This window comes from Octopus sinensis, unplaced genomic scaffold (genome assembly GCF_006345805.1).
Source record: "Octopus sinensis unplaced genomic scaffold, ASM634580v1 Contig13460, whole genome shotgun sequence".
In the NCBI taxonomy this organism is placed as follows: domain Eukaryota; kingdom Metazoa; phylum Mollusca; class Cephalopoda; order Octopoda; family Octopodidae; genus Octopus; species Octopus sinensis.
The window spans coordinates 51,232-64,381 of NW_021832974.1; the positions used below are offsets into that span (position 1 = coordinate 51,232).

The following is a 13,150-nucleotide window of genomic DNA, read 5'->3' on the forward strand; positions in this document are numbered from 1 at the left end:
TTAGAAACAACTTAGGATATGTTCTAAAATAAATTACTTTTTGAGGCGAGACATTGAATGACAGTGAAAAGATGGACAGAGTGAGGATGGATTGGACGATCTTTAAAACAGAAATACACAATATTAAAATATTTACCAAACAATTTTCAAAATTCATACATAACTTTATACATAAAAAACATAAAAACAATTTTCAAAATTCACACATAACTTTATACATAAAAAACATAAACATAAAAACAATTTTCAATTTAACATCGGCAATATAATGCCTTCCTCTAATGAAAATTAATTCAGGGATCAAAATTATGGAAAAATCTATCCCTTTGTCATTATAATGAGAAGTCGTCAGATAAAACTTCACGAAACGTTGGGAACATGTAGTAGAACATGCATTAAATATGGAATCTTTCCTCCTCTTAAAAGCCGTACGAAATAGTTGTTTATAACTAAATAAACAAAATAAATTGTCCCACTCGTGTGTTTACTTTTCTATTTATGAACTTAATTGAGATTAATCGGTTCATGGATATTTAAGCGGAATAGCCCTTATTAATAAACCACTAATTTAATGAAAACAGAAAAAGAAGAAAAGTTAATGTCGACCCAACTCCTTATCAACCTAGGAGGATGAGTGAGTGAGGAATACAAATTCACTGAGTTGTTTCATGTCGATAAACTGGAACAGGGTCGACGGAAATAGATTCGAATAACCTGCGCATATCATCGTCGCCCAATGTTTGAATCTGTCCGAATTCTTGAGAAGATAAACAATTCTGTTCCTCATATCAAAGCCATGCTGCATCTGCATCTGAAAACGGTGGCGAGGGTCCATTTGGAGAGAATACTGAGCTGAGGAATGAGAAGAAGGACACACCCATATGCCGTGGCATGTCCATTCGGGGAGGGGGACGGTGGTCATAGCTAAACCGCTGGATGACATCGGGGGGCATCATGCGGGGAGGGGCGACGACAGGGGAGACAGTCTAGAGTAAAGAGGGAGATTACAGTGGTGTCTGGTTTGGGGGCAGTGGGGGGTGGTCTGTCGGCTCGGTACTTGAAGAAGTCGACGTACAACTTTTTGCCCTTTTTGGCGAACTTGTCAGTTCCGTGGAGTTGAGTGACGGCGTTGATGGCACTTTGGTGGTCGCGGAAGTTGATGTAGCCGAATCCGCGGTGGACTCCGTTGTCCTTCTCGAACTGGGATGAGTGGAAGAGGGCACCTTGAAGTTGCGCAACTGGCCGAAAGCAGTGAAAAGGGCGACCAACTGTTCGTCGGGGGTATCGCGGTCAAAGTTCTTGACGTACAAATGGTGGTGGAGGCGGGGTCCTTTTGGAGACTGCGGAGGTGGAGGTCGCGGACAGTTTGTTGAAGTGTGGAGTGACGCGGAGAGTGAACCCGGCGACCTCTTGGCCGTTAAGTTGTGCGACGGCCTAGGGTGGTGAGGAGGACTGACGTTCTGGGCGGAGGCCTCGTGGGTGAAGGCGACGAATGCATAGTGGTCGAACACCTGAATGTGGGAAGGGAGGCTACCCTCGTGCTCTGGATGTCTCCATAGGGGGAAAAGTGTTGGCGGAGAGTGCTGTCGTCCCACTCCCGGAAGCCCACCACCTTCACATTCAGATTGCGGTGTCTGTTTTCCCGTTTGGTGAATGGCTGACAACTCCTGGGAGTGAGGAATGAAGGGCACAGTTTGCAGTCCCCGATTCGGTGGTTGTCCATCGTCAGACAGGCCAACTTGGCGTCCTTTTCTGCCTCGAACTGGACATAGCCGTACCCCAACGACTCCCCCTCTTTGTTGTGCGTTATCTACCACTCACTCTACACTCTTACTTTGAACGACACGATCGGCCCGAACAGAGAAAACAGTTCTCCGAACGAACTCGACTCCAAGTACTTCGGCAGTCCTTTCACGAACACGTTTCCCGCATTCCAGTCCTCCATTTTACTGTACGGACGTGCCCACATCACTCGGATCGGCATCCCGTTTATTTTGTGGTGGTTGTACCGCCCTATTGCCATGTCCCCCCGCCTCCGTGCTGTTGTAGATCGCAAATGCGTATTTCGTGTTGTGCTTCTTCTTTGAATACCTCACCTTCACTTCCACAAATCCATCGATCATCTTTAGTCTACTTTCCAGCTCATTTGATGACACATTTATGTCTATATCCCCTATGTACAACGTGTACGACTGACGAGGCACAGCCATGCTACACACGCCTATTCTATTTTTTTAAATTATTGCATAATTATATTCTATTTATTTATTACTATTCCCTCTTTCATTCACTATAATTTATATTGTACAAAAAACATACGCTAGGAAAGTCACTAGGCTGGCCTATTATTATTTATTATACAGTACAATTGGGCTGCCTCGAGTGTGATTGCATTGCATATGTCATAACTTGAGAAATTATGTCATTTTAGTCACAATTTTCCTGGAAGCATTTCGCCAATTTTCCTTCCGATATTAAGCTTTGCGGTTTACTCAAATGTGCGATTATCATGACTGCGAAATAGTGTTTATCCATCACACTCTGTTGTAGTCTATACATGCAAATCATTATAACATGAGCGTGACAGTAGTGACTAAAGTGTTGGAATATCGATCAAACAAGTATAATTCTTCGTGGCAATTGGTTTAATTTGTTGGCCCGATCTTTGGTCGGGAAAAAACAATCTTTTCCTTTAAAGGAGCAAAGTCGTTTGTTTGAGGTGCGCTAGCTGACAACACGTTTGTGGATTATTTTCTAGAATTTCCTAATTTTTTTATTTATGTTCCAATCAACATTGAGACCGGTGCCTTGTCAGTAGTTTTGCCAATCCAGATCTTTTGGAGCACAGATCTTTAAGAAAACAAATGGTTGTTCTATAAATTTTATTTTCGTTTCCTGAGGTAATTGTAGATTATCATTTTCTCGAGATACGTCAATATTTCTAAATATGGCCAATTCTATACTGTCTATTTTCAAGATTTGGTTTATTGTTCAAACATCGTACACCGTTAGAAAACAATTGTCATTAAATGCACTGTTCAAAGAAGACTGTGCATACAAATAAAACTAAGAGAAAAATGAACAATAAATATAAAGAACCTCATTTGAAACAGACTTCGAGGCGGGATAGAACGTTTGATAATAAACCTCTCAGGATTTTAGACAATTACGGCTGCAAAAATTAAAAATTGATAATCTTATTTTTTGTAAATTGTTTGAAAGTAAAAAAATTGCAACTACTTTTAACTGTACAAATCTTGAACCATAATGGATAATTAAAGAATTTTGAACAAAACAAGAACTCAAATTAGAAATCCTCACGTGCGAAAAAAATTAATGCACTCGGAATGGAATGCAATTCTTTTTAAAAGTTTTTTTGAAAAAAATGATGAATATGGAAAACTCTTTTTTGTAGTAATTCTTCTAAAAAAGTTGATTCTTTATTAATAGGGAGGTTTTAAAAATCCTTATGTTACAGAAATTTTAATTCAGAGGATGTCTTTCATGAAAATAAATGCTACTCAAATATCAAATTACTTTTGTATTAAAAATACAACACCAACTCTTCAACCGCTAGAAAAAAGAAAAATAAAAAGACGACTATCAAATAAGTTGTAAAATTTTATGGATACGGAAATCACGATAATTGGCAAGAATGTGCTACCAATAAAGAAATTTTAATTCTAAAGATGGATCTAATTACTTTATTATAATATGTCGCGAACTACGATGCCGATCATAAATAATGTTCGTTTTTAATTAAATGTCAAACCATGTAGGTCACGCCGGAGTCTCCTTGAAGAGGAGTATCTTGCCTATGAGAAGTGTGTTAGGAAATTTGAAATACCATCCCCCTTTTGGACGTTGATTAAGAATTCGAGACAAGGAAGAAATAAAAGGAGACGCACTGACACCGGGATCACTTAATTAGACGATTACTATTCCTTTGTTCCCGGGGTTAAATAATAATAATGTAGGTCACGCTGTCAACTATGTAGGTCACCTTGGTCGCCAGCGTGGGGCGCGACATAATATATAGTCATACTAAAGCTCCTAACAACATATAGTTAATCAGGTATAGAAATGGACCTATGAATGTAGAAAAGCGTGAATAATCGGACACCACAACACAATTGAATTGTTATTAAAAGACAAAATATAAAATGAGCAGACTATCACTTCTTGGACTGAAATGACCAAACACGTCCAACCTTACAAGAATATTCAAAACAAATTAGTGGAAGGAACCCCGTGAAATGACACCCATAAGGAGTGCTTGCATCCAAGTCCCCGCATAAGGTGACTTCATCGACGGATGACAGTCTAAAGAAATTTGGATTCTTTTCAGATCCTTGAAAACTTTTTATAAAGAACCTTGTAATGAAATAAAGAATTAAGTTAACGGTGAACTATAATCGGAGATGTGAAACTAAATGCAATCATTCAAAATAAAAGAAGTTGATCAATGGCTACGAAATGTGGGACTACATTTTGTCATATAATTGGTCTCTCTGCCCTATTGCAATTTCCCCGTAGACACTTTCCTGAACAAACTACATACAAATTCCATTTTATCAGGCAGTTTCCTAACTTCCGACTTGGGCGCAACCAAATTTGATTAATCTAAAAGATGAGATGTATCTTAATCACCATTGGATATGCCCCGGTCAATCGATATGCAATTCATGTTAATAAATGGCTCTAAAAACGACCGGTGGGGACGACCTGGCTCTTTCAGTGAATTTCGGTCTACGTGCTCCGCGGAAACTGGCATTCAATGGGCAGTGCGGCGTAGTTGAGCTGACCGTTTAGCTCTCGAATACTTTTTCAGCCATCTAACCTTGCGATTATTGTTAATAGCTTTGATGCCTACTCGTCTTGCTTAATTTACTTAGATTTACTTATTCTATGCTTTGACATGTCACTGATATGAGTTAATCTTTCCAGTTTCCAAATCAAGTCGAGTCGACACAAACAGAAATAAATAGCAAAAAAAAATAGCAAAATTAAAGACGAGATAAAACGCCCTTTAGGACACGAAAAAAATATGCTGTTGGACAGCTCGACTGAGCACATCCACCCCGCCTAATGTTCCAAAGTGCAATGGTCGACTAGACAGAGGCACAACCGCCTAATTGATCACGGCTGAGCACAACCAAGTAAGTGCTACCCATTCTTCGCACGTCTCAATTTAATTAAAGTTTTTATCAAAAATCATGTTTCAGATTTATATGCTTATAATTCTAAAATGTACTTATTCAGCATATTTTAACTAATTAATTAACATAAAGCAATATTAGAAACAATCCAAATTATTATATTCTTGGAAAAGAGAATTGAAAACTAGGATAATGTATGTTATTTGATGCCTATTAATATCGAGTAGATTTTTTTTTCCGAAGGAGGACAGTTTTCATCCTGGGGCTAATTCTCGTTATCGTTCCCCTGCCCGTGAGGCAACGAGTACTTCTGGCACGACACAGTTGGAAATGGGGATCTCTTACCTTCCGGGCTTAGCGTGGCGTTACGGGGTCCACCATGTCAGTTGGAAATTCCTTCGGATATGGCAACGCTCAGGAGGCACTTAATGCCTTCCGAAAAAGGACTCTTAGCTTCTCAGACCCTGGTACATCGTCGTCTCAGGCCGATCTTGCGGGAAGGATTGAACCTTTCAGAAGGATCTCCCTCGTGGATCGGCGATCACGGGATTAACTATAATTAACTGGCTTGCCCGTATTGGTCTTTAAATAATAATAATAATCTGTCTAACTTAGGATGGTCTACAGCAGCGGTTCTCAAATGCGGCCCCCAGGATTTTTTTTGCGGCCCGTCTAGAGTAACTAACTTTTTTAATTTTTTAATAATGTTAAAATTTAATTATTCATTCTTAAGGTTAAAATATCCATAATTGGTGATTTCATTAATCAATTTGAAGCACGTTTGGGGTACATTTATATAAATTTAATTTTTAGAATTTTAAAGAATTCCTTCCTTTAATGAAAATATTCGTAACTCCATTCAGCGTGGAAATTAAGGATGCGCCTGCAAAGTTTTAACATACATGCGAATCAATATTTAGTAAAATGGAAAATATAAAAATATATAAAATATTTTTTGTGCGGCCCGCGAAGCTAATCTTATTTATCGATTTGGCCCTTGAGCTAAAAAGGTTGAGAACCCCTGGTCTACAGTAATTGATTTTTGATATAAAACTATAATTTGTACCTATGATGACTAACGATGGTCTACTTATGATAATGATGACCTATAATCGTACTGAAACTATTACGTTCGAGCATTTTTAATTATTGCTCTTTTAATAATTTAAACATTTTACTTTCTAAAAACCAAGTTAATGCTAAGTTACTAATTGTTGTTAATTATCTTTTTAAGGCTTTAAAATGCGCCTTCATAACATCACTATCTTTAACAAAAATTGTTAGAAAATTTGGCAACAGTCCCCGTAGGCATGGTTAAACTTTTCCAGACACAGTTTTTGGACGACGAATTTCTACAAATCCGAGTCTTCCGTGACCTTCTTTTTTTGACCTAACCCAGTACAGACCGACGTGGAATTGGAATTGGACGTTCTGCATTAGTTCATAGTCGTTCTGTAAACGAACCCTTTAACCTTCAATGTTAAATTAATATTTCAATCGATGCACTTTTATCTTTATTCAGTCATTTATAATAAGGAGAATTTAAGTGCATTACAGTATTTTTCTCAATAGTTTTGTAACTCGGAATTCCTCTAACACTTGCAAAAAAATAAAAGCAAAAATCTACCAGTAGATGAGTGAGGCGTTTGATTGTCTAAAAAACAGTCTTTCGAATCTGTTTTATCCACTCTTTCTTGAAATTCGAAGCCGAATGTGCTCTTCAACTAGTAAAGTATACAGTGTAATTTACAGGTTTTATAAGGAACTAAAAGTCAATGACTCGAGGTTGGATGACAATTATTCTCGGATTATTTCGCAACTTTGTTCGATAAATTTATTACCCAAAAGACGATTTTTTGATTAAAGTCTATTGTTCATAGTCATGAAAATTATTAGTGTGTTGCTAAATAGACTGATGAATACAAAATTCAGTAATTTACTCATTTTTCAGTTCCGCAATCAACGACTATAACTAGTTTCTTGTCTTCTCCAATATTTGAGAGAGGGCTGATGAAGGATAATGTCTTCGAATTCTCCCATCGATAGTCACATTGGACTCTTCCAACTAAGGAACTGCATATCAATCCTAAAGTTAACCTAGATAACGGCCAAGTGACATCAAGCAACCGATTTGCAGCAAGACCTCCGCACTCTGGAGATCTGCTTTGATACACAGGAATGAAGACAAGCTACTCTACCAATTTTCCTTAAAGGGATCGGTCTGGCCACCCCATCTGACTCATCGCGGATATTTCTGTTCTTTCTCAATACAATGAACTGATTGCTTTGCCGTTTGGAGAAAACTGGGACTCCTCATTCCATCTGTCAATTTTAATAAACATGACTAATCCATGCCAAAGCATACAAAAAATTAAGTGAACGCAGGACCAAGGAAAACTGGCCATCTTAAGAATGAATAGTCAGTCTTGAGCCCTGTGAAACAACGGGCTGCCTGTTGAACCACGAATCAATGAAATTTGCTTACGTTTTGGTCTACCCGTTTCGGCTATGCAGCGGCTTACGGAGCTATGAGATTGGCTAGCACTCCTCCTCATGTCTTAACGTGATTGGACGCTTCACAAACTGAGAAAGACATGCCTCACCCCAATGATGTGAGGACCAAAGTTTGTCTTTGTAACCATTGGAGAAACCCATACTCCTCTACAACTCGGGAGCATCGGCTTGACATGACAGGATTACAAAAAATGGACTCTTTTTACAGAGATCAGGTATGACTAATCTTGTCATAAAGCATGTTGTCGCCCGCAACGCGGCTCGGAATATCGAGAAATGGAGAAAGTTGTTAAAATAACTGCATACGCTTTGACTTTGTGCAGCGCCAATAATAATTCCAGAACATTCTGGATCCCGATTTCTATAAAGATCCTGCAGTGTGTTTTGCAAAATTTTGAAAAACTAAACAAGTATCAACTCACCAACTCCTTTTCCGAAAGTCTTAAAATACAAATTATCTGGGATGTACTAAAAATGCCATGTGTCAATATCGTCGACACTGCATATTCATTTATTGCATAAGATAAGTCCGCCGACTTTGTGTTAGAAAGCATATTTTTTTAACATTATTTAGTCCATAATTGAATAAATTACTCCTGCACATACAAGCACACACAGATAACGTACTCCCTCTAAAGTTTAATAAGGATCTAACATTCTATTAAATTTATTGGCGTTGTAAAAAGTGTTAAAAGATTAATCGATGGGAGGGCCAGCGGCCTGACGGATCGCCAAACTGTTTCCCCGCACATTTGTTGCTGACTTTTTGGATTTATCTCCAAGCCAACAAATATTTGTGAATAACTTATTCCCTGAATCAAACCATCTTTCTCATTCTCCACATATTTGTATTTCTTTATCTCCTTCCTCCAATATTCTGGGTTTAGATTTAGTCCATTGCTGACTGTCACGTGACAATCCCCGCAAGAAAACAAAGATCTAAATATTTTTGACAGCGATTGCTCTTATTCTACAACTGGAGGACTTGTTCTCACGAAAACAATTTTCCAGGTCTAGTTGGAGCTCTGCACTAACCCGCCTTCGTTTTGTGGATGTGGTGTCTGGTAAGAGCATCCAACCAATAGGAAGCCGGATGTTAGTGGCAATAGTGGTTAATGATAATCCCCGTCAAACCAATCAGTGATCAAAGGTCTTAACGTCAAACTAGTGAATGAAAGGTCGCCTATTGATAAGGCTGCGTGATCACGACTATTGATTGTACTATTGCACCTGCAAAAAATGAGTCCTTGAATGGTTTGATGCGTGTCAAAAATAGTTCGGTCGCGGTCGGCTCCTGTCGACTTATAAGTCATAGCCGTCAAGTTGTGGCACGAAATGTCGAATCAGAACAACTCGCAGGTTGGTATTGCTATGCTTTGAAATGTCACTGATATGAGTTAATCTTTCCAGTTTCCAAATCAAGTCGAGTCGAGCAAGTATGGCACGTGAGTAACCCCTTAGATTGCACGGAACGGAGGCTTCCCCTGAATGTGAAAATGTGTGGCCTTATTATTGCAGTGAGCAACACTCGGAAACCTCGAAAGAAGCGAGGAATGTTTCCGAAGGACGTCATCCTCAAGCTGAGGACGTGGCTGTGTGCGCACATGGAGGTGAGTATTGGCTGCCACGGTCGTAGCATCCCTACCCGACGGAGGACGAGAAGCGCGAGTTGTCTGAGCAAACAAAGCTCACAATTCTGCAAGTGAACAATTGGTATTGTGCCCCACTCAACTCAGGTTCATCAACGCCCGACGACGGGAGTTGCCTCGAATGGTGAAGGGGGCAGTCCCCCCAACCTATCCTGTCTACCCTGCCCCCAGTCGTCCTGCCGAATCATTCGAGTACCATCAGTTCGTGGTCCCCTCAGTGCTTCCCTCGATACCCCATCCGTACTTCCTGGGGTACCCTGAACCCCCTAGTCAGTGGAATTGTTATGACTCGTTTTTATATCGATAATATTAGTGTTAGTACTACATTCGAGATATAGTCTTGACTAGAATTTTAATATTCCCCCCACCCGCCTCACGACTGCCCTGTCTCGCCTCGATTTGGTCCCTGAGTGGGATGATGTCGTCGGGAATGGTGTGGAGGAGGAAGGGGGTGTGAGGGCGTGGGATGTGAGGGGGGGAAGTGGGTGTCTCGAGGGGGACTAGAGAGTGAGTCAGTTAATCAACCAAAGTTGGTGACATGTTCGACGCACTCACTCGAAATAGTCAATTTCCTGTCAAAGAAGTACTGATAGGCACACTCGTCCACCACCAGCAGACTCACACTCCCTTCCCTCCCTTTTATCAGCTCGACCACCTCCTCGTGCTCCATCTTCTCCACATTCACGTCGTTCACCTGCACCACAATGTCCCCCTCCCGCACACCCGCGTCAGCCGCCGGAGAATTGGCAATGACGTTGGCGATGAGGTGCTTGTCCTCGTTCATCACCAATGTGAACCCGAAAGTGCCACCCTCCTTCGCCCTCACTTCGCAATCTCGGGCTGAATACTCGGGGACTCCTTCCAATATCTCCTCCCGCTCTTCCACTATTACTTCTTCATTCTCCTTCACTATTCCATCATCCAAACACTCTGATTCGGGCACTCTCACTCCCTCGGGAACACCCTCAGGCACTCGTTCTAATCCCTCCTCACATTGTTGCACTACTACTTCCTCGGATGTCCCCTCACCCTCGGGCACTCTCTCCAGCACTCCTCCACCTTCTCTTCGCAATATTTTTAGGCGCAGCTTCTTTTTGGATTTTTTGATTTTGGAGAGGGCTTTTTTGTAGGACAACTTGTTGATGTCATATTTATCAATCATCAGCACTTTGTCCCCTTCCTGCAGTCCTGACATTTCCGCCGGACTTTGAGGGACGATGTTCGAGATGCGTTGACTCTTTGTTTCCTCGTCCTCAATCAGCCCAAACCCGAACCCCTCCTTGCACGCATCCAAGTTGAGTAAAATCTCCGTCATTGGTTGCTACCCGACAATGTTCGCTCAGAATGTATTTTATTGTATTCCGGCACACCGCCCAACATGTTTGTTTGTAGTTACACAAATATAATTAATAATTATCCTTATTCCGACACACCTTCTGACTCCCACTAATCGGGTTCGTGGATTGTGCGTCTCCTTGGAAGCAAACAAGTCTTCTTTTCAGTCAACACTCTCTTCTTTATGCCAGTTGACTACATTTCCGGCTATAGTGAATTTTTAGGGCATTGGAGAACGGAATAGCTGTTTATTAGAATTTTGATATTTGGTCTCGTTCCATTATGTAAATATTAGGGTACTTGGTGTCCAGAGAGCATACTTTGTTGTGGAGAGAACCAGGTTGGAGTGGATCCTCTGCATAGAAGAAAGGGGAGTCTGAACAAAACAGGAATAACAATAAAATAGATTGAATATTAGTTAATAATAAATGAGGACTGATTAGCATTATTCTTGGTACGGGAAATAACACAAATAAATTGCGGTCGAGACGCAGTGGAGGATGTCTAGTGGATCGGGTCAACGAAGACAAGCCTGCAAGAAGAGAATGTCAGTGGCGATAGGAAGTGAGATGTACCCGGAAAGTAATAAGAAATGTAAATGTAGGCGACGTGGAGCAAGTGGATGGAGTGGGTAGGAAGGTGAAGTGTGTGTGGAGAGTGTAGTCATTCGCGTACAGGTCGTGGAGGAGTGAGGAGATGAGACTGGACATGTCCAACTACAAGACAGTGCTGCACAACCCGACACTGAGTTACATATTTTTGGGATATGTGCTGAGAAGAGGGAGGGCGAGTGAATTGGTAAATGGTGTGCTCACTCAGCTATTCGCACTCCTCGTGGACTGTTTCACCCATTTCCAGCCTGCACACTTTCCCTACGGACTGCCCGTGCTGGCCTACCAGATCTACTCACTCTTCCTCCACGAGCACTCCCCCCTCCACATCCTCCACAGTGAGGGGGTGGCCAGGGCACTCGACGAAGGACACCTCGAAGGCCTGTTCGACACTCCATTCGAGGACAACCTCCACTCCCTCACTCCCCAGTTGGCCATGTTCTTCCAGGAGGGTAATCACCCACTCACCTCAGATAGTGACACGTGGGACAAGTATCGGGGCACTGAGTTGACGGATGTCCAGGGACTGTTGGGCAGGTGGTGTGAGGGGGAGGGCGGAGTGGCCGTGGCCATGCACACTCTGTTCATGCTCAAGAAGGTGGGCAGGGTGGGACAGTCAGTGGGACAGTCCAAGGCCCAGTCACTGCGACCCAAACACCCGAAGTACTCGACCCTGTTGAGGAAGGGGCGGAGGACAAGTCACACGATGGTGGAGGTGGAGGTGAGTAAGGCGGTGTACTGCGGAGTGTGTGGGCGACTGATATGGGGGAATGTGCCGCAGGCGTGGGAGTGTTTGAGTGAGTGTGTGTGTGAGTGTGCAGACTGTGGAGTGTTGGTGGGGCAGAGGTGTGGGGGGCAGAAGTGCAGTTTGGGAGGGCAGTGTGGGAGACGGAAGGGGAGTGGAGTGCGTGTGGAGAGTGACTCCGACTTGGAGTACCCGGGAGAACTGCCCTCGCTGGAGAGTGTGTTGGGGAGTGAGGAGTACAAGGCACTCAACTCGACCTCCCGGAAAGTGGAGAACGTGCTGAACGGTGTGTAGTGTGTATTATGTGGAGAGTTGACTCACACGGAACGGTCTCACGTGCGGACTCTAAAAGTGCTGCATGTCGTGTTCTACCGTCGACTGCAGGAGTGGGACGACCAAGTGGCTCAGTTCATATTCGCCGGACTGCCCGAACTAGTCCGAGTGCACTGTTGTCTTGTCCTCTCATTCACAGCCGCCGCCGCCCAGGAATTGAGACGAAGGAATCCAGTGGAGGACACACTCCCCAAACTGGCAGGACTGTCCACTCATCCTTAGTTCGCCCAGGTTCTCACTCCCAGTCTACAATTTTGTTGCCACCAGAAAGAGGTGCTGAATATGCTGGCCAAACGACTCATTTCCGACCAACACTTTGCGGCCATAATATCTGTCAGCCTGCTTTCCCACCACTGTTAGGAGGCCGAACAGAGCAGGCTATGTCGGGGACTCAAACTGAAGGATTTGCTGGTGGCCCAAATGCAGAGACTGACCAAATATCCCCTCTTTATCGACCAACTCATCAAACACTCCAAAGGGCTAACAACCATCAAGCCACTGGCCACACAACTCCTCTCCAAGATGAGCGAGCAGACCGAGAGGGCCGAGAACAAACACTTTCTCAGCCAACTCACTGTCGAGGTCAGACAGGAAGGATCACTCATCCCCACTCCCTTCCAAGTTGGTCTCCCTTTCCACTCTAGACGTGGCACGTCCTCGACAAAACACTCCTTCACAAGGGCACAGTCCGCCTTAAGCTTAGCAAAAAGAGTTACGAATGTCTCCTCCTCCTTTTCGACACCCATTTGGTCGTCCTCTTCAAAGCAGACAACTCTCGCCACGTCCTCCGAACATTTTCTGACA

At 42.6% G+C, this 13,150-nt stretch overlaps 2 protein-coding genes and 1 non-coding gene across 3 annotated transcripts; 1 reads left to right on the plus strand and 2 right to left on the minus strand.

Annotated features, from left to right (window-relative positions):
- Window positions 1-5,005: 5,005 nt before the first annotated feature.
- On the minus strand, window positions 5,006-5,167 carry LOC115229667. Its single transcript, XR_003883351.1, has one exon. It is a non-coding gene; the product is annotated as a U1 spliceosomal RNA (small nuclear RNA).
- Window positions 5,168-9,842: 4,675 nt separating this feature from the next.
- Window positions 9,843-10,637, minus strand: LOC115229663 (Na(+)/H(+) exchange regulatory cofactor NHE-RF3-like). Its single transcript, XM_029799984.1, has one exon. It carries the CDS (start codon window positions 10,635-10,637, stop codon window positions 9,843-9,845), a length of 795 nt encoding a protein of 264 aa, XP_029655844.1.
- Window positions 10,638-11,267: 630 nt separating this feature from the next.
- On the plus strand, window positions 11,268-12,674 carry LOC115229665. Its single transcript, XM_029799986.2, has 2 exons — window positions 11,268-12,454; window positions 12,486-12,674. Exon 1 carries the CDS (start codon window positions 11,354-11,356, stop codon window positions 12,305-12,307), a length of 954 nt encoding a protein of 317 aa, XP_029655846.1. The 5' UTR covers window positions 11,268-11,353; the 3' UTR covers window positions 12,308-12,454; window positions 12,486-12,674.
- The last annotated feature ends 476 nt before the right edge of the window (window positions 12,675-13,150 follow it).